Here is a 24,727-nt window from a genome sequence, read left to right as displayed (position 1 = left end):
CTCTCCTAAACACAACCAAATTGGAATATCAGAATATATATCCATCCTTTCATGGTTGACATATTATATTAGGGTAAAATACTTTGACTCTCGCAATACAGTGACAAAATCATTTATGTCATTTCCGTTCTGATTTCAACATGATGAAAAACTAATGCTGCACAGGACTTCCTCACAGATTAAAAAACAATATCAAAACATATTAAACGGAAACATAGAGACGATTCAATAATCTAGTCTTTCAACGTAACAAAACACTTCTTTAATTCAGAATGGGCATCTTTCTACGAATTCACACACAGAAGTTCTTTTCAAACGTAATACGTGTCCTATGTTTGTTGAATCAAATCATACAGCATTCGGTCGTCATTTGTATGTCGTTCTAGAGCTGTATACTGATGTATAGGTTCTTCATATCCTTCGTTGGTAGGCTCAGTATTATTTTGCGTGTATCCCCTTCCAGCACTGGCAAAGTCATCAGGTATGAAGATTCGGTTGACAAAGGTGCTGAAAAAAGATAATTTGTTAGAGTAAATGCAGACATTTGTTTTCTTCTTTCATTTCTTTTTTTTGTTATGTCATACTACATTTTCCTCTCTCTATTATTGCGATATGAAAAACATATGAATATCCCTTTGAGCCTATAAAATCAAAAATGTATCTCTCGAATTCAATTACATGTACATAACATGATCCAATGGTTTAAGGTCATATCATCCAACCACTTGCAACTCAACGCTTCTGATTTGAGGAAACGGGTTAAACCAAATAAATTATTCCGAGTTTTAAAGTGCCACCTCATAATGCTAATCAGTTTTATTTTTATGAGTGTTTTTTTCTTCTTTTTTTTTGCTATCCATTTGCGACCGACGGCTATACTTCTGGAAATCAATGCTTTAATCTTCTTATTCTTCTACCTGTTCATTTCTTAATTATTTCACTGTTACATTAAATACATTTTTAGACTTTTTTCTTCTAAACTTAATAAAATAAAACTTGAATTTTCTTTGTGCAACTTCAGAATTGTTCGGTTCAAAATTATTGAAGTGCAGGGCAATTCTAGAACGGTATATGTTCTCATACTGCGATGTACATTATCACATAAAGTACATTTACATGTTATCCAGACTGTCTCTCTGAAGTCCCAACATATTTTTACATAATTCCTCTCCTGTGTCATTCGTTACGTTTATCATTGTATAAAGTTGAAATCCAGTACATTCAGGCAAATCGGATACAACTTAACAAAATATAAAAATGGTATTGATAAACATTTGTCATAGAGTGCACTTCGCATTACTCCACACACATCATTCTAATGTACCACTTGACACAGTTCGAAATGTGAACACAGATTCCTTATCAACGCTTTTATGACCTACAATATATACCTACTATGGTCACAAGGGGGTGGTACCATCGATATATACTTTTTGTAAGTTATTTTGGTTAAAGTTATTTTGAACTCTACAAATTCATATAAAAGTAACTGCCAGCGTTTTTGCAAATGAATACAAAATTATGTAAGTTGAAATCATTAAAATGAAATGACATATTTGTCATTTGATTGAAGACACCCCTACATGTATGGTCACAGCAGAAACTTATAGGCAAAAATATAACAACATCATATGTTTTAGATGTTGTTAAGCATCATGTTATTGAAAAAGTATTAGAAACAGTTGCTCATTTGGACTATTACTTAAAATGTTTGATAAGAATTGATAGACCTTTGGAATTACGCAGACCTACATTTAATTCACTAGAGCACGAAGTGCTCAAAGATGAGCTTTTGTGATCGCCCTGTGTCCGTCGACCGTCAGTCGTCTGTCGTCAACAATTTGGCCTTTAACACTCTAGACGTCACAGTTGTGGCCCAATCTCAATGAAACTTGATCAGAATGTTACCCTAAATAAAATCTTAGACGAGTTTGATATTGGATCAACTGGGGTCAAAAACTAAGTCAAAGAAAAGCTTGTTAACACTCTAGAAGTCTCAGTTTTAACCCAATCTTAATGAAACTTGGTCAGAATGTTACCCTTAGTAAAGTCTTAAACATTAGATACTTGGAGACCTGGGGTCAAAAACTAGGTCACCAGATCAAATCGAAGGAAAAAATTGTTAACTCTTTAGAGGCCACATTTATGACTGTATCTTCATGAAACTTAGTCAGAATGTTAATCTTGATAATCTCAAGGTCCTTTTTGAATCTGGGTTATGTAAAATTAAAAACTAGGTCACTAGGTTAAATCAGAGGAAAAGCTAGTTTACAGTGTAGAGGCCACATTTATGACTATATCTTAATGAAACTTGGTCAGAATGTTAATCTTGATGACCAATAGGTCAAGTTCTAATCTGAATTAGGTGGGGTCATAAACTAGGTCACTAGGTCAAATCAAAGGAAAAGCTTTTTAACACTCTAGAGGCCACATTTATGACTTATCTTCATAAAACTTAGTGAAAGTGTTAATCTTGATGACTTTTAGGTAAAGTTCGAATCTGGGTTATGTCGAGACAAAAGCTAGGTCACGGGTCAAAGCAAAGGAAAAGCTACGTGAACATTTTAGTGGCCACATTTATGACTATATCTTAAGAAACTTGGTCAGAGAGTTAATCTTGATGATCTTTAGGTAAACAGGTGAGGTGAGCGATACAGGGCATTCATGGTCTCTTGTTTTTAATAATCATGGCACAAGAAATAATACCATTTAAGACTATTTTATCATCCTTTGGTTAGCTAAATATTTGAGAAAGACCATAAGTTAAGACATGTATATATTGCATTCTTTACTTTTACATTTTATATGATACGTTCACTGCAAGACTTGTTATCAGTTTGTCCACATGTTTCTGTTTACAGCTGCAAGCTGTAGATTAAACAAAATCACTAATCAATTGACAGGTAAGACTGCCTTTGACAATAAGGTATGCCTCTCATCCATATTATGCTTTCTGGCTGATTAAAGCTAGGTATGACCCGTTCTCCAGAATTCATTAAAGAAGATACTTACGTTTGTTGCCCACGCTGTGTTTCTAAAATACAGCAAAACCGGTATTGGAAATTAATTATTTACAATGGAATAGAATTATGCCATATTTAAATGAAGTTTACATTGTCATTTTAAAATGTAAAGGGTATACTAAATACAGAAAGACAATTCGGATTGAGTAATATAGGATCTTACATTTTTCATCCGGTATTGTTCTTTGTTTTTTGTTTGTTTGTTTACTTGCATTTAGTTGTTTTTGATTGCAATTCATTGTATGGATAGTAGGAACTAGAGATTTGAGAAAGACGTTTCTTACAATACGTCTATACTGATGGCATGGCAAAATTATAAACATTTAAAGATGCATGTGAAAGGTTTTGTGCAATTTAGGTCAAAAGTTATTATACTTTTAGAGACATATTCACATAGCAAATTATCTCTATTAGCAAGGACTGAATTATACTATAGAATCTGTATAAAGAAATACCATGGTTACTTGAATTACACATTCTACGTTATACAACATGTGCATATCAACAGAACAAGTGTAAAGACAGGGAAAATATCTTACCGTTTTATTCCAGGGAAATATTTAAGTTTAAACGTAAGTTTGGCATCAATGTCATCTATATTTTCGATAAACAGCAAGTGTTTGTATATTTTACGGATTTTGAGTCCATATGGATAAAATAGGTGGATTACCTTTAAATTTTGATTTCCGTACAAGCAAAACAGTTGCAATAATTGCATACACAAAAAGGACAGCACATAGCATACCAAGGGTAATACCAACGTTCAAGGTTATGTTGACAGATGTGTCTTTGTTAATATCTGAAATTTGAAAGTTAGGGTAATATAATCCTTATGATCAGCTTTTTGATTTTAAGAATGAATTATTTGCAATAATAGCAAATTTCATCAGCTGTTTCTATATTTTCCATTACGTACTATGACAATTACCATATCAAATAGTTCTTAAGTATAATTTTTATTTACAAATATCTTTTAAGTGAATAAGATAGAATACCCGTATTATAAATCTGTTTCTGATTAAGCGTCATTAATAATGATATTTGAACTTGACTTAAACACTCATTTTAAAGACAAACTAGGATGTGTCTGTAGGACACAGGGTGTGCCCCCCACTGGTACATTTGTCACAAATAAGGGGGGATGATTTAAATACTCAGGCAAGGTTTCGTGAATTTAAATTAAATACTTGAGCTAGGCACATTATAAGGTGAAATGTGCAGTTTTTACTATTTCAGGGGCCATAACTTTTAAAATATGGGTGGAGCCAGCCAAAAAATAGGAGAGTTTATATCGTGATAAAGATTTTTGCAGGTTATCAACCATTTATATAAATACTTTTTGAGCTAAGTGCTTCACAAGGTGAAAATGTGCAATTTTTACTATTTCAGGGGCCATAACTCTGAAAAAAGGGGGTGGAGCCAGAAAAATATAGGAGGTGCGCAAGTTCATATCATGATAAAGACTCATACCAGGTTTAATCAATTTATATGAAATACTTTTTGAGCTAGGCGCGTCACAAAGTATAAATATATATTTTTGACTATTTCAGGGGCCATAACTCTGAAAATAGGGGACGGGGCCAGACAAAAAATAGGAGGCGCACAAGTTCATATTATGATAAAGATTCATACAAGGTTTAATCAATTTATATGAAACACTTTTTGAGCTAGCCACATCACAATCTGAAAATGTGTATTTTTGACTATTTCAGGGGCCATAACTCTGAAAGTACCGGGCAGACCAAAATGAAAAATAGGAAGTAAGCAAGCTAATATCATGATTAAGACTCATGCAAAGTTTCATGAATCCATATCAAATACTTTTTGAGCTAGGCGTGCCACGATGTGAAAATGTGCATTTTTGACTATTTCAGAGACCATAACCCTGAAAATAGAGGGCGGAGCCAGACGAAAAATAGGAGGTACGCAAGTTCATATCATGATAAAGACTCATGCAAGATTTCATCAATTTATATCCAACACTTTTTGAGCTAGGCGCGTCACGAACTTCGGATGGACGGACGCACGAACGGACGCACGGACAAGACGAAATCTATGAAACTGCTATTGGTGATACTTTTTTAAATGTATAACAAATACTTTAAGACATTTATTGTAGTTGTTTAAAAAATTAATTAAGGATATATTACTAAGTACCCTCCACTGTAAGAAACATGTGCTGCTCATATTTGCCAATTTCGTTCGTTACTGTAACTCGATAATGCCCATAGTCTGTTTTAGACATATTTTTGATTATCAGGTCAGTCTGCAATTCTGATGACGATATCAACAGGTCTGTATTGCTCAGTAATTGTACCCACGTTGACCCATTTTCCTTGTGCCAGACGAATCCATTTCGTCCTGGTTCTGGATAAGCCAATGCGGTAAATCTCATTAGCACTGGAACATTCAAAGAACTTGGGAATTCCCGTCTGCTTTTACGAAGAGGGCGTGGGGAACCTTTAAAGTATAGAAATTGTCTTGTCAACTGCCTCCACCAATTACCGCAGTTAAAAGTGCAAATGTTTAATTTGTGTATGTTTGTCAGTTGTCACCTTACAAACGGCAATCTAAACCGCTTTGGTTTTAACAGTATTTATTTCGAATGCACCTGGTACACATATGCATCATATAAATGTACACATATGCATATATATAAATGTAAACATATGCATACATATAAATGTACACATATGCATGCATACATATAAATCTACACTATGCATACATATAAATGTAACCATATGCATACATATAAATGTGATACATAAAATTAAGCAAAGTATTCATAGGATTAGAAAACAAATCTTCGAAAAAGAAAAGACTTAAACGAATTCATCTCCTCGATCAGATTTTGTTTTGTTATTTTCTGTCTGTTTCTTTGAAAAAAGGTATTGTTAAACTCTTTCTTTCTCTTGTTTTTGAACAGCGTCAAAACTACTGAAAGCATTTTGTAATCGTGAAGCCAGCATTGTTAATTATGCAAAATGAGGACACAGGACAAACAGGAAAAGCCACAAAACGTAGATGCCTTTATAAAACAGAAAAAAGTGGAAAACAACAGGTCGCCCAACAAGACATAAACGAAAATCTTGCAGGCTCGGTGTAATTGATTCGTATACAAGAGCAATGTCAACTAGTTGTCTGCTCATGAACCACGGTCATACATGAGATTTTCAGCTCAAAAAGATATATAAAATATTATTGAAAATAGCTCTTTACCAAGCAACCATTTTTACGTTAATAGTTCAAAAACCAAGAATCAGTTGCTTCGAATTCTTGACAGTTGCAGAGAAGTTTTATTAACGTTTACATTCATGAAACTGAATAAACTGAACAAGAGCTGTCTTCCACATAAAATTAGCTTGTATACAAAGTCGTTACAAACGTGTTTTCAGGAATATGTTTACGTTAACTGTAAGTGAGATATGTGGAGATTGGTTGGGACTGATCATTTTACGGATTCAAAGTTGGACAGCATTCAGTTCACTACATCATGGGCACGAAAAGCCCATGTTAAAGATATGCATACTTTTGACAAAATACAAGTCTGAGTTATGAAACCTGCCTAATCTGTTAGAGTATCTCGTGATATCAAAGACTTGTGACGGGTTTGAAAGAATTATTTTCTTGAATACTTCCTTACATGAGCTTTTCATAATTCTTATAAAATATAAGCTAGAGTAATTGTTAAGAAAATCCACATTAATTACTATATTTAAACTCATCTGTCATATTATAATTGTGTACTTGTACAATTGTTTTTAATAAAGGCACCCATTACCCTAAACAAACAGAATTGTATTTAAATAGCTCGTGTTGGGTTTAAACCTCGCACCGACATAATTAAGGTTATATGGATACTTTCTAGCTGTCAAGAAGGAGGAAGACCCCAGGTGCCCCTCCGTACATCATTTCATCAAGAGCGGAAACACTGGTAGAACCAACGAACTTCCGTGAGTCAGCTCGATGACTTCCTCACATGACTCTATAAAAAGAACGAGCATTAGCCAAGGATTGCCCAGATTATCATCCTTAAAACTTGAAGAGCTGTTAAATATAATGATATTTATTTTAGTTCATAAATATTCTATAGTTATTGTTGATTTTAAAATAATGTTTGGCATTATGATGTGCCCTTGGAGACTTGTTTTCAGCTATTATTAGTAAACCGCAAAATTAAATTTATCATACAATGTACTTACATCTTACATACAGTGTCAACTCCATCAGAGACAAGTTTCCATAATTATACTGATTCTCGGAAGAACATCTATAAATGCCAGCATCCAGACAGGTGGCATTAAAGGTGTATGCAAGACTATTTGTATTATCCTGTCTTTGTAGTGTGTTGCCTTCAAATTGTATTTCAATACTTGAGGCCGGGTTACTGTCTACAGAACATATAAATCGCAAATTGTCACTCTCGTTGACTGTTACAGACACATGTGGTTCTGTATATCCTTCGACGACAAATGACGTAATTGAAGCCTTATCTGTAGTAAGAATTTTAACATTGAAAGTACAGTTGAAAGAAAAACAATAATAGAGCTTTCTCTAAATATTGAAACAGAAATAAATACTACACATTGCATATTTTGTGTTTTATCTGACGTATTTATTCCTCTAGATACAAAGTATGTAGGGGAAAAGTTGCAGTCACGCATGTCCGTGCGTTGTTGCACCCGTCTGTAATTCCGTGTCCTATCTTCTTATCGATAGGAAAATGTCAATTGTTAACTTCATCAAGACCATTTTTTCTCTCTTTTTTTGTGGCGAGAGATTACATCAGTTATAAAGGAACCTTCAGTTATGGTTATGCTAATCACGTATAGTCATTTCTATCTGTCGATTCTTCAGTAAGGTATTGCAGTTGTCATTGTATGATACACTCTCTCTTTTCGCCGCATATGATTTGTTCATGTTTATGATAACCCTTCAGCCATTTAAAACTTACCCTCTGCATTTAGCCGCTTTGCCTTCTATTGATAAATCACGTTTTATGACATTCCCTTCAGCCGTTTTTGTGTTCTCGTCCGGACTATTAACATCAATTTCCATTAGAGCTTTCAGACGGCAGACAGACAACTATCAAAATATGTTTACCAAAATATCATCATTATAATAAGATATAAGTAAGCATGAAGGATTCTATTGGGAATGGTTTGTGTGTGTGTGTGGGGGGGGGGGGGGGGGGGGGGGGGGGGGGGGAGAGAGAGAGAGAGAGAGAGAGAGAGAGAGGGATATGTACTATAAAAGCGAACGTTAATCTTTGATACTGACCGAAATATAATGAAGAATCAAAAACAATCTCGTCATTACACAAACCTTTCTTAACTTATCAAATTGAAGCGGTCAAATTTACATATACTGGTTGGGAACCAGTTTCCGGACAGGACCAGTTTTCGGACACATGTAATACCCGCTTTATTTTGGTGTTATTCATGTAATTGTTTCATCTAGATCATTTAGATGTTTGTTCTTCATATCTAGAATAAATCACTATATTACAAGGCTGTATAAATATTAGGTTTTATGATGATAACTCACCTATGTTTACAATTCAACTTTCTGTCTTAACGGGGCATGAAGATAGCATTGCCCATGCGCAGTAGTTCACTCTTGCAGAGGTATCAAGTGGGGAAGAAATAATTACGCTACATATTAATTGTCTGCTGATAACTTATGCTTCTTATAATTTCAAGGTAATAGTTACATAAAATACAGGGCTGTCGATTTTTGCACATATTTTATTCTATATCTATTGGAATTATCAAGAATTCGTGTTAAAGGAAATTCGAGATTTTTATTGTCATTTTCTGTTTGCTTTCGTAGCTGCTTTTGAACGTCAGTTTTCGTTTCATGTGCATTTTTGAAGAGATGAATGATAAAGAAATGTATAAAAATAGTTTAATTACTTATTTCGATATCATATTAACAGCAAAACACCGTCAAAATATTTGTCCGGATACTGGTTTAACTCACGAGGTTATTTTCATCTTTTGGTAACCCCATTTGTGGCCCATTGGAACCCATATTTTACGTCACAACGTGATGCTGATTACAACATCGGCTGCAGAAGAAGCTGAAGTTTGTGCAGTGTGGGCTTCATTTATGTCAAATATTTTCTTTAGGGAATAATGGAGCCGAAATATGAAATTGTGTCCGGAAAATGGCTCCCAACCAGTAGTGGATATGTTTTAAGTTTCCGGAACAACTGTACGATAGTAATATACTCGTACAGAGTAGTTGAGAAAAGCTACACATTTAACAAAACAAACGCAATAGTATTAACATAGCAGAAAAACTTACATGAAATCGTTAAAATGTAACAACAGTTCAAGAAAATGTAATGCGGAATCAGCGATTAGTTAAATGTAAATCAATTACACTAAGCGCATTTATTTGTTTCTAAATCAAACAAAAAATAAAATCATCTACCTACTAAAATGTGACTTTGTTTTCAAATTATTCAAGTAAGTTAATGCATTAAGGCATTGGTAAGAAAATAACCTGTTACTATCATACGTTTTCATGACATAGGTTATGGACAGTCAGATCAGACGGAAATACAATGACAGTTTTTACATAAACACTTCGACTACTTTCTCTAAAACAGACAATATACATTTGAGGAAATGTTACAAAGGACACATAAACGTTGCAAGCTCTTATCTAGCCTGACTATCGACTAGATAATCTTTTCTTTAGGAAAAATAAAAAGATTTATGTTATATAATCTGAATTTATAAGTCTGGGCTCACTGTTTTGAGAAAAAAATGACATAAATAAAAAAAAAAGAATAGCTTCAGGAGTTACCTCTTGTGAACAAAATACAGGGTGTGAACACAGACTTACTCTTTTCATATGTGGCGTCATCATGGTTGTAATAGCTAAAACGTCTAAGTTCTTAGATATAAGACTAGTAGTAAATTCAGCTTGATTTAAAGTGTGTAATATATTTTCATTACTGTTGATCCACCTTTTCCGTTAAATATATGATGATGCCATTCAAATTATACTTTTTTTCTAAAGTTCTCTGTTTGTGGTAATGTGATATCTTTAATAGTTTCTGAATTCATCTGAAGGAAAATGTCTGAAAATTCAGCTATTAGTTAATTTGATATTATCTTGTTAAAGAGCTTTAAAGATGTTTATGTTGGAAGGAAGAAATGTCTTTTTAGCTCAGCCGAGCAATGCTGCTCAGGTGAGTTTTTCTGATCACTCGATGTCCAGCGTCCGTCGTCTGTCTGTCTGTCTGTCCCTCAACATTTAGCTTGTGTATGCGATAGAGGCTGTATTTTTCAACTGATCTTCATGAAATTTGGTCAGAATGATTAACTTGATGAAATCTAGCCCGAGTTTGAAAATGGGTTATCTGAAATCAAATACTAGGTCACTAGGTCAAATCAAATAAAAACATTGTGTTTGCGATAGAGGCTGTATTTTTCAATTAATCTTCATGAAATTTGGTCAGAATGATTATCTTGATAAAATCTAGACTGAGTTCGAAAATGGGTCATCTAGGATTAAAAACTAGCTCACTAGGTCAAATCAAAGGAAAACATTGTGTATGCGATAGAGGCTGTATTTTTTTCAATTAATCTTCATGAATTTTGGTCAGAATGATAACCTTGATGAAATCTAGGCCGAGTTCGAAAATGGGTCATCGGGGGTCAACAACTAGGTTACTAGGTTAAATCAAAGGAAAACCTTGTGTATGCGATAGAGCCTGTATTTTTCAATTAATCTTCATGAATTTTGGTCAGAATGATATCCTTGATGAAATCTAGGTCAAGTTTAAATATGGGTTATCTGGGGTCAGAAAGTAGGTCACTAGGTAAAATCAAAGAAAAACTTTGTGTATGCGATAGAGGCTATATTTTTCAATTGATCTTCATGAAATTAAGTAAGAATGATAACCTTGATAAAATCTAGGTCAAGTTTGAATGTGGATCATCTTGAGTCAAAAATTAGGTCACTAGATCAAATCAAATAAAAACCTTGTGTATGCGATAGAGCCTGTATTTTTCAATTGATCTTTATGAAATTCGGTCTCCGGCGGAATGATTACCTTGATAAAATCCAGGTTGAGTTTGATTATTGGTCATCTGGGGTCAAAAAGTAGGTCACTAGGTCAAATCAAAGAAAAACATTGTGTATGCAATAGAGCCTGTATTTTTCAATTGATCTTTATGAAATTCGGTCTCCGGCGGAATGATTGCCTTGATAAAATCTAGGTTGAGTTTGATTATTGGTCATCTGGGGTCAAAAAGTGGGTCACTAGGACAACTCAAAGAAAAACATTGTGTATACGATAGAGGCTGTATTTTTCAATCAATCATCATGAATTTTGGTCAGAATGATTACCTTAATAAAATCTAGACTGAATTTGAAAATGGGTCATCTGGGTCAAAAACAAGGTCACTAGGTCAAATCAAAGAAAAACCTTGTGTATGCGATAGAGGCTGTATTTTTCAATTAATCTTCATGAATTTTGGTCAGAATGATTACCTTGATGGAATCTAGGTTAAGTTTGAATATGGGTCATCTGGAGTCAAAAAGTAGGTCATTGGGTCAAATCAAAGAAAAACCTTGTATATGCGATAGAGGCTATATTTTTCAACTGATCTTCATGAAATTAAGTTAGAATGATAATCTTGATAAAACCACGTCAAGTTTGAATATGGGTTATCTGGAGTCAAAAATTAGGTCACTAGGTCAAATCAAAGAAAAACCTTGTGTATGCAATAAAGTCTGTATTTTTCAACTGATCTTCATGAAATTTGGTCAGAAGGATTGCCTTGATAAAATCTAGGTCACGTTTGAATATGGGTCATCTGGAGTCAAAACCTAGGTCACTAGGTCAAATCAAAGGAAAACCGTGTGTATGTAATAGAGGCTGTTTTTTATCAATTGATCTTCCTGAAAGTAAGTCAGAATGATTGCCTTGAAGAAATCTAGGTAGAATTTGAATATGGGTCATCTGTAGTCAAAAAGTAGGTCACTAGGTTAAATCAAAGAAAAACCTCGTGTATGTGATAGAGGCTATATTTTTCAACTGATCTTCATGAAATTTTGTCAGAATGATAGCCTTGAAAAAATCTAGGTCAAGTTCGAATATGGGTCATCTGGGTTTAAAAACTAGGTCACTAGGTCAAATCAAAGAAAAAACCTCTTATGTTTGCGATAGAGGCTGTATTTTTTAATTGATCTTCATGAAATTTGATCAGAATAATAACCTTGATGAAATCTAGGTCAAGTTCGAATATGGGTCATCTGGTGACAAAATACTAGTTTTTGCTCCAATTTTAATGATAATTGGTCAGAATATTTTTTTCCATGAAATCACTAGGTCAAACATGTTTACACTGTTATGGTGTATTATGGTGTGTTTCTCAGGTAAGCGACCTATCTTGGCCCTCTTGTTTTAACTTTTCTCTTGTCAGGAAATAGCGGAACACTTTGTAGTCAAAATCTGTAGTCAAAAAGTAGGTCACTAGGTTAAATCAAAGAAAAACCTCGTGTATGTGTGTATATAGTACGCGTTAAAATGCTCCATAATATTCGCTAACCTTCGTTTTTTTTAATTTTGGTTACGTGAGGATAAACAAGTCTCCAATATTTTGTTTATTAAGACAGCGCTAACTGCTCTGTGATGAAAGGAACATATTAGTCTACTCCCATCTGTTTTAAATTAACGTAGTACACGTGATTGTTTTTTCTATGTAAATGCATTGCAAAATGAATACAGTGAAATATCTTATAGATCATTTCGATGTGTCTTGACTTAGTGTTCAAACTTGAAAATAAAGCGATTCGAAAAATGTGTACAGTTTACGAAACTCTTTTACCTCCAAATAATGCAACTTTAACTTGTTTTAATTACAGATTCCCTGCAACACGAATAACAAATGAAATGCAAAGTAGAAACGCATCATACATTTATTGAAATTAAAGCACCGAATTTAGAAAGTAATGCTGATAATTACACTTTTGTTCAAAAGTCACTGGCAATTCTTGCAGCATTCTGTCTGTTTTTTTTTAACTGAAGGTATTTAACAAACCCCTAAATATATATTTGTATTATTTGCAGAATCATTTAGATACGTTTTAATAATGCTGAAAAGAATAATTAAATATATTTATACTCCTTACAACGTCTAGATTGCTAGACTAGAATGCAGGACAACAGTTCAGCGTGTAAAAAACAGAACCAAAAAAAAAAAAAAAAAAAAAAAAAAACGAAAACATTTCTCGTAGTGCTTAAATAGTTAATACTTCCTAGATTCATATCCATCTAGTTAAAGGGAATTCCTATAGTTTTTTATGCGCATCTTTCTGCGCAGCCGACACTTTCTATGGAAAACTGAACTGAAGTCAACATTTGTTGAAACATATGACAGACAATCTTAAATATGAGGAATCATGAATGAAATAACATTTTTGAAAAGTTTTATCAGTAATCAAATGTTGATACCGGTTTATGTTGTATTGACAAGTATCATGTCTGACAGGTATCTTGCTATTTCTGTGGTTGTGTTTTCACATCGCAATTTAGTACAGAGACAGTGTTGTTCATATAATGTAAAATAATTGACTAAGTACTGATCACCTTCCAGATTATTTAGTATTCAATTATAGAAAGAATTAAGAATTTTTAAAACTTTTTTTTTAACTTTTAGTAGACATACATGTAATCAATTTGGCCAGGTTCGCGCCATTTTCCATCCGAACAGGTGTTGTATTCTAGCGGTCTTAACATAAAATTTAGCCTGGTGATCCATACATTTTCAACCATTTTCATGCTCACAATACAATTATCTATACACAAGAAAAACAGAAAAAATTATATGAAGGAGTTTTTTTCAAAATCTAAAAAAATATTTTTCACTATGGGTATTATTCATTGAAGAAAGTTCACAAAACTGAATATGAAACAATAATTTTTTTTCATTTGTACCCATTATTGTAATGATAAAGTATTACAAATATGACTATGATATCAAATAAATATATAACAAAATCTGTAAAAAGAAAAAAACCTTATTGTGCTGTCTTGATGTATATTTTGGTTGGTATTTATAAAAAAATCAGAAAATTATGAAAATGTTGAAAAATCGCCGGCAGTTTCAGCAACAGTGGGTGTGTTCAAAACAATTTTTCACAAAAGCCTGGTGACCAATTATTTTTATTTGTTCATTGATTTCAGCACAAATTTTCCTAGCATATATGTGAATTTAAACAAATTCTATGAAAGGAAAAGAACTATAGGAATTCTCTTTAAACAAGGACGCTGGTTCGTGTGCTGTCCCGATGCTCGAATAAGTCCAATATAAAAGAAGGCTAATTCCCTAGAAGTAGGTAACTAGAGACTCGTAAGCATAATTAGTACATGTATAATTTCGAGGATACTAGAAAAGTCAATACATAGCCAATTGTTCGTGAAAAAGAAACAGTTCGCTTTTAAATAGAATGTTGTTGAAATATATGACAATGTATAATTTCAATTGCTAAGCATAAAACATAACTCACATAAAACTTGTACAATGACCGACACTGATTGATCACCCACAACTGGGTGAGATGCATGGCAGGTACATGGTCTGTCTTGACCAGGGGATGCTGTCCAGGTAACTGTTCTTGTAACTGTTGAATTTACACTTAATGGCGATGATCCATTGTTAAAACAGTCCCATGTTAATATCGCTAGTGGATTACCTCCCTTGATTGAACAAGAAAGTTCGCCTTGAGTGCTTTTAAAGATTTTGTATGTGTTACCGTCAGCGTAGCCATGGATTTTCGGTGGACCATCAGGAGAATCTAGAACAATGTGAAGGGATATTTCATTTAATAACTTCGGTATCCACGACGAACAAAGGGTCTAAAGCACAATAAATTAATTAATGAGTGAAATATTAATGAGTGAAATATGTAGCATTAGTATGTTTTGAGGTCAAAAGCGCAAAATACTACAGTTAAAACAAACAAACAAAAACATTTTACATGCTTACTTTTAACAATAATGCAAGCGATTTATCCATGATACCATGTACCAAAGTCATCATTGTGTACACAATGTTCGCTAATTTCCTGATATAATACGCTGTTATAATTAAGGAATTCCGGTAAATGAGCCACGAAAGCAAATTTGGCAAAATGTTGACAGTATCTTTCATTTATAATTTATGAATAAATTTCAAATATGTCATAATGTATCATCTATAAAATACAAGATAAAATTGTGAGTGAATAATTAATGTGAAATGAGATAAGAAACAGTAGTTTACGCATTTTTTGAAGCATTTTTTTTTATAAAAATGGGTAAACAACGATAACCGCACAATTAGCCTGTCTAGCTGTTTAGCCTTTATATTGTATATTGTTATACTGTACTCCTAGTATATATTTCAATTTCTTTTAAAAGGTAATCAAATGGATCATAATACAGATTATTAACATGAGTTCCAGCTCTAATGGAGTCATCCAAATCTGATATTTTACAATGCGGTTACAAACTACTAATTTTTGACAAATTATATGATACCTGGGATTTTTAATTTTTCAACTATGTGATCCATCGCTTCATGTAAGAGATAGGAATTTGCAGTCTACTTTTTTCAAATAAAAAAAAGGTTTTCTTCTAAACGAGCATTGCTTAAAATTAATTTGTATAACCTTACCCTGACCATAACTATAACCTTATAACTACTATGCAATGGAGTATTCAAAGCTTCTATGAAGGTTAACAACCAGCAAGCCCGAAAAAAAAAACAACACCTATTTTGTTTCTGCCTTCATATCTTTCTTAAACTTGGTTTAAACATATTTTATTTCCCAATATGTACATTTCAAATGATTTTTTACATACTTAAATTCTGGATTGGACTGGAAGCCAGTAGGCTTATTGAAGTCCCCTCCTCTCTTCACTTCTTATACTTGTTGTGCCTGCCTTTGATAATTGTTTATACTGGCCAGGTGCTAGAATTATTTTCTATCGATTACGCTACGGGACCCATTCCTTGCCCAATCAGACGGATTATAGGGGTAGTTTGTTGACTCCAATTTTGGCTAGGTTCGAAAGTCCAAACAATTAGTGTACGAGCTATCCGAAGTAAACTGATTTGCATTTTTAGAGATTTTGCCGGGACCGGACAAACGAAGGGAGATAAACGAGTGATCTGAGTTCGAGTGATAGGAAATAGATTATATAATTTGATTTCTTTTTATTAACAACTAATAATTCATTTCCAATAGAATCAACAACTACATTTTCCGCATGCCATCATAAAACATAAAGTCTGTAATCTGAACCTGGAACAGACTTTGGATCAAATTCATTGTTTTAACCTACCACATTTCAATTAGTTACTGATTTATCTGTTTATTGTATGAACGAAGTTCGATAACTTGGCATATAGACCTGTTACAGTAGTTAAACAAAACTGTTCAAATCATTAGGCTTGTTATAACTTTAAATGTAATACTGTTTGTTGTTTCATTAGAGTGATTTTTGTTTATGACACCATATAACAGTACACAAATGATTGAAGTCAAAGAAACCACTCGTATATCAGGATTTGAGAAAGATAACGTAACGAGACTTTTTCGGTATAGAATGTTTCAGAGCAGTAGTCTTGCAATTCTTGTTGACGGCAATACAAATAAAATAAAAGTCAACATTTGGGAAATAACTATCGGCACTGGCATTTCAGTGCATGCATTATAACAAGAATGTTTATCAAAACTTCTTACATTGCACGTTTAGCGTAAATTTATCTGATTTCACCGGTGGTCTTTCAAGTATATTTAACGCTGTGCAGTACAATTTAGCTCCGGTATCATTTCTTGAAGGTATGTACTCTAAGAAACTTATAGATTTAGCAAGACCTCCGTGAGCCTCTTCTGTCCAAGGAATAACATCAGTAATCTCATGGCTTTGTCCATTAACTGACTCCTTAAACCATGACACATTTGCAGCTGGGCGACATGCCGATGTCTCACAGGTAAACAATGATTCTACACCCTCCATTATAGAATTTGTAGGTGGTGTAAGTTTCACAGTTTTGACAGCATCTGTAAACAGAAAATAACTGATAATATAGCTATGCTCGATGTAAATTCGAAAGTGGGTAAAAAGAAAAAAATATTCCACTGTTGCTTATAATTCGTTGGATTCATGACATAATACCGAATGTTCATATTCAAACAACACAACCTCTTATACAACACTCAACGCAAAAATGTGGATATGTGTAATTGTGTACTTGTTGAGCACATGTAAACATCAATATAGGTGGGGGCCAAAAAGGTCTACCATGCACCCCCTCCCCGACCTTTTTTCGTAGGTACAAAATTGTTCGGCAGGACCAACCCTTTAAGAATAAAAAAGGTTCCCATGAAAAAACTCTTTTTGAACTATAAAAGATTTCACTGTTTCACTTGCAACCGTTCATTTTTGGAAAATACAACCATATAGAGGACAATCAGTCATATCTTGTTCAGTTTAGGTGATAAAACAACTAGAAAAACATTCTGCATGCCCACGGGCAGAATGTCGAGCCCACCAGCTCTCTAAAGAAGTAACATTTGTCATACTATTTGGCGGTGTCAGAACTGATTTACTCTGGCACCTGTATTTCATATATATTTTTTTGACAAATGATAAAAATATATGTATATATAAGTCCACACAAAACTCCTTACCAGGAACACACCAAAATATTGGATGTTACATGCATGTAGTACCATAGAAAAGTGGTCTCATTTTTTCCAAATGGCCATTAATAAGAAATTTACAATATAAGCTATTTATAGTAATTCTAACATCAAGATTGCCTCATGGTGTTGAACATGTGTACCAAGTTACGTCAAAATCCCTTAATGAACGAAGAAGATATGCTCTAGACAATGTCAATCTTATATCTGACCTTTGGCCTCTAAGTGTGACCTTGACCTTTGACCTAAGGACCTGATTCTTGCTCATGACACTCCGTCCCGTAAACATACATGCCAAGTTACATCAAAATCCCACCATGCATGAAGAAAAAATGCTCCGGACAAGCTTCAATTTGACCTTTGACCTCCAACTGTAACCTTGACCTTTGAGATAGGAACATGGGATTAGCACATGACATGCCTTCTTATTGAGGTAAACATTCATGCCAAATATTAACAAGATTAGTCCATGCATGTCAGTAATGCTCCGGACAAAATCGGACGCACGGACTCACGCACATACACCGAAATTGACGAATACATCGAGCTCACCGCAAACGGGCTCGATAATAAAAATGGAGCTAAGACAGTGGCCTTTGAACAGCAACATATTTGTGTTTATTAACTAATTTGCAAATTCATGAATATTAATGAGAATGTTATAAAATGACAAATCAATTTAAATGTACCAAACAGTTTTGATCTGGGCCCGTATTCATAAAGAATCTTAGAATCAACTCTAAGATATTTCTTATCTTATTTTTTAGACTTAGCTAAGAGAAATTCTTAAGTTCTTATTCATAAAGCGACTTAGAAAAATCTTAGCGAAAAAAGTATAAGAAAATGTTTTTCTTAGTTTCATTTCTATGTCTATATTTAATATGAAATTAGGTGCTACCTATGACGCTGAAAGCCCGTCACAAGTTAAATTAAGCTTAATAAAGTCTATACAGTAAAGATGCAATTCATGAAAAACTGTTTACTGCGGTCATTGGCGTCCATCTCATTTTCACTTTTCTAAGATAATTCTTAAAAGTTAAGATAAGTGGCCACCTGTCTTAAATTTTAAGAGAAAAATCACCTACTTAAGATAATTTCAAAGCCAGATTTCGTTCTTAGAACAATTCTTAGGCAAAAATGTTTCTAAGTCAAAAATAAGAAAAACTTAGAAAATGATGACTTCTAAGATATATTTCTATCTAAGATTCTTTATGAATACGGGCCCAGTTCTCAAAGTCTCTCAATGTTTTCTTAGATAATATTTTGTTACACTGATGGTAACTTTTTTATTCCAAAATAGGTTTAGCTAATTTGCATTAAATTAACCATTACCACAATCAACATCACAGGAAACAAGATACCACTAGAATTTTGATAAAATGATATAATTAAATGTTATCAATTAAATAACAATTATGTTAGCTATATTGTTTGGAAATGAAGTTTGAACACCATTTGGAAGTGGGAATCAGTATGTATCATACTTTACACATGTTACGTTACCATTTGAAAAGCCTTGCTTTGTTACATCAATTATCTAGAAAATATAGATCGGACAGTTTTGATTTTAATGTCTCTCAGTGTTTTCTAGAATAGTATTTTATTACTGTGAAGGTAGATAATATTTTCTACATTTGGTATATTAGCAAGTTTGCATACATTAATCTATGCTGAAACAGACATACCTGAAAACAAGATGTAACTAAAACTGAACAACACAATGAACTTAACTGTGATCGATAAACTTGTGTTATTTTAGCTAAAGCACATGAACATTTAATGTAAATACTTATTCGAAAGAGGAATCTATTTGTAACATACTTTGCACATATTATGTTACCATTCCAGTAATCTTGTTTAAAGTGGCATTATGCGCATCTAATACTGCATATAGTGTGTTTTGGGTTAGTGCTCTATAAAAGCAATTTTCGGTTGCTGTGCATTTAGATGTGTTAAATTAACGATAATGCCGCATTAGTATTTGAAGTTGATGCTTTAAAAATAAAGAAATCGGGCGGATAAAATAATAGATATTTTTTCAGTCTTCTGCGCAATGATCTCCCTTACCTGAAAATGGAAATTTCTGAAGTAGAAGGGAAGCCTTTTCTTATTTTGACTGGGGCAGTCTTTTTAAAAAATGTCAAACTGCCCCAGTCAAAATAAGAAAAATCATATTTGGAAACTTATTATTTTGTACTGGTAACAGGAAGAGTTTGGTATGTTGGGTTAAAAGCTATAATTTCTTCCATCCTTTTTACATGCACATCTATTTAAGCTTGATTTTTACTTGAAAAATGCATATAATTCCACTTTAATTGTATCGATATTTTCTCAGAAAATAGTAGAGTAATAATCACGTCAGCTATTGTTTTGTTTGATTGTGTTGTTATGATTCCAAAGGATGTAGCGAAATATGAAACTGCCCTAGCATTAGCTTAAACAGTGTTCTTTTATAGTAAAATTTTATGGATTGCCTAAGATTCGAATTTAAAATCAGATGAATTGTCTGAAAAATACGAAATGCACACAATATTAGGCTGAAGTGTTACAAGAATCAAATTCTGCACGCCTTGATTAAGATGCTACTTACGATGTTTTCAATTTAATGTTACCTTATGTAGCATATTTGCTCTCTTGTTGGTTATCTGTTATGAATAATATCTTGATTTATAGCATATTATTTAAAAATAAGAAAGCAAATGACAAAAGAAGATCATAGGCTCTCAATAATCACTTTATTTTTTATGAATGACATTTGATTACACTTTGATTCTGTAGCAATTTGTATCATATCTCGAGTCTGTTGCTACAATCTGAACTTTTGAAAAAGAGATGTCATGCCGTTGTCATAACCTTCGGTATGTAACTTAATCGATAATCAAACTTTTTTGTTACGATTGATGCATAGTTACTGTTAGTAGTGATTCTCTTAATGTTCCGGTATATCCAGGAATATTCCACCACATAATAAGTTTTATATATTTCTTATATCTTTATTTGGTATCACTAAAGCAGTTTTGTCCAGCTGGTTTTAGTTTTAAATCTAGAGTTTTTACTTTAAATACCAGCATATTTTCTTTTGTTTATTAGGATGGTTTAGCACCATTTGCAACAGAAATTCAGTCATGTAATGTTGAACAAATAACCTAACAAGTGTCCATGGATTCTGTACTGGAACTACTCAGTTTTCTGCAGGCAAGTGCTTTGTTCTCTTCGTTGAACAGGTGTAAGTCTACTTCTACTAAGATGACTTCAGACACGATGTCTTTATTGAATCGTCATGGAGAGCAAAGGTATCATCCAGATATCTGACCCTATGATTCATCTTATAAAGCTATTGTTGGTTTTGTATATGTTCTTATAGTGCTACTTTTTCTAAAATTCAAAAAGTACTTTTTATAAAACTATACTCAAAGGAAGATTGAAAATATCAGCTGTTTGATCATAATATTTTGGATGCATAGACGGATATTACTGCATGTTTTTCTGGTCCTTTGGGATCATTGAGTCCATTCAAAATATGTGTAATAGAGTTCCACTTAAGCCGGTTCTAGGGGGCGTGAGAGGTGTTACACATTTCATTACCTCTCATGAACTGACACATTCCAACCGAGTCTGCTATTATTCTGTTTGGTTATTCGTTTTTGTTGCATTCTTTGTTTCCAAAGGATCTTTTTACAGACTTTATTATTAAAATTCCATCTACAATTATAGCTGCATAAATGGTGCAATATATATTTCAGGCAATTTCTGAAATAACAGAAGAAAGCCTTCTTAAAACTAACAGCTAACAGTTTAAATAAATCAGTATGTGACAATTTGGGCTTCAACTTCTTCTTTAATATCTTTTAAAAAAGCAATGGTAGTGGTAACGTATTTTGAAGTGTGTTATGGAAAAAATACCACACTGTCTGACAAGTAAAGAAGTATATTGAATTATTTTATTACAAAATAAGTAATATTTATTATGTTTCTGGAATATTTTCTGAATAACTGATGCAATACAACAAGGTTGTTGAAATGGTAACGTAACATGTGTAATATATGTTATATTTTTATTTTTCCTTTGACAAACTGTCAATTCTATGTCGGCAAACATTATAGACCACATAAAACTTGGTTTTTCATTGGTAACAATTAATTATATTATTTTATTTAGTTTTAGGGGTTTCAGAATTTTATTCGTTGTTTGTGACACTGGTTCATTTTATGCAAATTAGCTGAGCACATCCAGTTTTTAGTAAACGAAAGTGCCATAAGAGTAACAAAATGAGAGCCTTTAAGACCAGAACAAATGTGACTGGTATATTTAAATTGATTTGAAACTTAGAAAATGTTATTTTTAAACAAATTTTTGTTATTTTTTAACATTCTCATTAATATTCATGAATATGCAAATTAGTAAATTAACACTAAAATGCTGCTATTTAAAGGCTAATGTCCTAACTCTATTTTGACACAATTTTTATTGTTTTATTCCAAAAACTGACCAAGATATGATTGATGATCATCTAGATGGTCGTCGTTTTCAAAAATGAACTGTTGCCATGGAAACACTGAAATCAGATATGTTCAAAAGAGTTTTTTTTTCATGAGAATTTTTCTTTATTTTGAAAGAGTTGGCCCTGCCGAAAAATTTGGTACCCATGAAAGAAAGTCTAGGGGAGAGTGCATGGTAGAACTCATTGCCCCCGTACTAATATGAATGAATGCAAGAAAAACGTTTACCGATAGAAAAATTAAAATTACAGACAATAGAAATCTTACATATCCTTCTTTCCTTCATGTTCGGGGTGAGTGAGAAGTCGGTGAGGGAGTGTACTTAAACACAAGATGACAAATTACAAGTTACTTGAAGTTAGAATAAAAGACAAATAGACATGTTAGTACGCTTTGTTTGGGTGAGGGAGTAGAGGGACAGTAAGAAACAATACAAGATACAAGATGTGAGAAATGTAAAAAGTTGAGAATAGGGGGTAAAAGTTTGTGTGTGTGGGGGTGGGGGGGGGGGGGGCTAACATTTTCTCTAATTGCAATAGACTTTGAAAGCGAACAGCATGGATCCTGACCAGACTGCGCGGATGCGCAGGCTGGTCTGGATCCATGCTGGTCGCAAACCCACTATACTGGTTTTCTCATGGCGTGGCTCATATCATACACTGATTAAGAGACTTGTAAGTACTGATTTTGAATCAATATATTTGTGCTTTGTAATATCGGAACCCCAGCTTCAGCTTCGAAAATATTTGTTAAAGTTACTGTTATCTATTAGAAATTTTATAAATAACAGTTTAATCAAATGCTATTGCAGAACAACCATAATTCTAGCATGCAACTACTGTAAATATCGTTTCCAAGGGGTATTAACAAAGGGATCACGTGATGTTCACAAACAGTTTAGAAGGTGTCTTCCACAGCGTAACGTAAATGTTCATTTTTTTTTATATTTTGATGCAAGAAAAGGAAAAGTTGTAACATGTTTTTCCTGATGTGGCATCTGAAGAGGTGTCGGCAATGTAAAAATCTCCATAAAATATCGCAAAATTTTAAGCAGTTTTATACTGAAATAATAACAATCCCAAATATTTCCATTCTATAAATTGATATTTCTAGATTCATTTGTATTTTCAGATATTGTCGGAATTCAGTAGTTGCGTAAGTTAGTTAGTTGCATCTACTTGTTTTGCTAGATAGGATCAATCAATACAAATGTACATGTGCATGCAAACATTCCGATAAAGTACAAAAATTAATATGTAAAACCAGATTGACAAGTGTAACACAGCAAATATCTTACCTAAAATGTAAACAGTAATACATTTCACAGCTTCTGATGAAGTTCCGTGTTTATAAGTTCCTTCATTTGCTACCTGGAGATTATCTAGTCTCATTGAAATATTTCCTGTAGATGTATCACCCACAAAGGTGCAACCCCAGCAATCTAGATTTGGCTTTGCTATAGATCCATTTACGTATAAGACTGATACCAGTGGCATGCCATTAGGTTTATCGACATAATTATGAACAAGTACTGTAGCATATCTTGGGTTCACAGTCACGGCTTGAAACTGTAATACAACACTTCCTCCTCTGTTTGCATATTGCACTGTGTTAGTGGTACAGGTGTACACTGAAAGAAAAGAAAAGGGAAACCTATAATATTTTCTTACTAAACAAAATAGATGTCGACTACGCTGAGGAACAGCCCTCCTTCTAAATCTGCAATGAACACTGTCTCCAACTATTGCCCTGTTGTTACTGGTATAATGGTAAGTCATAATTCTTAATGATTCGGACTAAACTTAAAGACCCCCCCACACATTTTTCCTTGTTTTTTGTAACTTCAGTACATTTAAAAGTACATTTTTTTGACTAACACTTTAATAAGAAATGTTCTCTACAATTTCTGATGTTACTGATTACATATTACATAAAAGATAAGAATACAAGTATTTTTCAAATGTACATTCGTAACAAGACCTTTTCCCTTTATAGTTTCCCTTTAATCATTAGACAGTAACATTGATATAATACATCATAGGAACATTTTAAATATCAAAATATTCTTGATTGTTTTGAATTTATCACGTCTTACATACAAAATTAGTGAATAATGTTACATGAAATTACGTAAGTACGAGTTCATGTACTTTACCTTATATATTTGTTAACCAGAATAATTTCAAAATATATTGTCTAAATAATACGCATTTGACTTTATAAAGGCCTTTAGCTTAAGCGTAAATGTTGCCGCTTGTTTCTATATAATGTAATTTTCCGGACTTTTCTCAACTGTCCAAACTGCCAGGTTTATATTTACTCGTTACCGGTGCACGCATAAGTGGCAAAAGTACGCAAAGAACTCAAAGTACTAAATAGATACAGTATTGACCAATCAATAATTAAGCAGAGTAGAACTTGCCTTGATTGTATTCTGTTATAATCCATAATAAAAACAGGTTATAAATCATTTTGTTCACTGCCAT

General features: G+C 33.1%; 1 protein-coding gene across 1 annotated transcript; it reads right to left on the bottom strand.

Annotated features, from left to right (window-relative positions):
* Positions 1 to 329: 329 nt before the first annotated feature.
* Positions 330 to 24,727, bottom strand: LOC123535998 (uncharacterized). Its single transcript, XM_053528674.1, has 9 exons — positions 24,664 to 24,727; positions 23,539 to 23,871; positions 16,779 to 17,099; positions 14,559 to 14,846; positions 7,229 to 7,519; positions 5,181 to 5,483; positions 3,694 to 3,822; positions 3,013 to 3,034; positions 330 to 507 (listed from the first exon to the last, which is right to left on the bottom strand). Exons 1-9 carry the CDS (start codon positions 24,725 to 24,727, stop codon positions 330 to 332), a joined length of 1,929 nt encoding a protein of 642 aa, XP_053384649.1.

This window comes from Mercenaria mercenaria, chromosome 17 (assembly GCF_021730395.1).
Source record: "Mercenaria mercenaria strain notata chromosome 17, MADL_Memer_1, whole genome shotgun sequence".
Classification (NCBI taxonomy): domain Eukaryota; kingdom Metazoa; phylum Mollusca; class Bivalvia; order Venerida; family Veneridae; genus Mercenaria; species Mercenaria mercenaria.
This window is presented reverse-complemented; position numbering and strand designations above follow the sequence as displayed.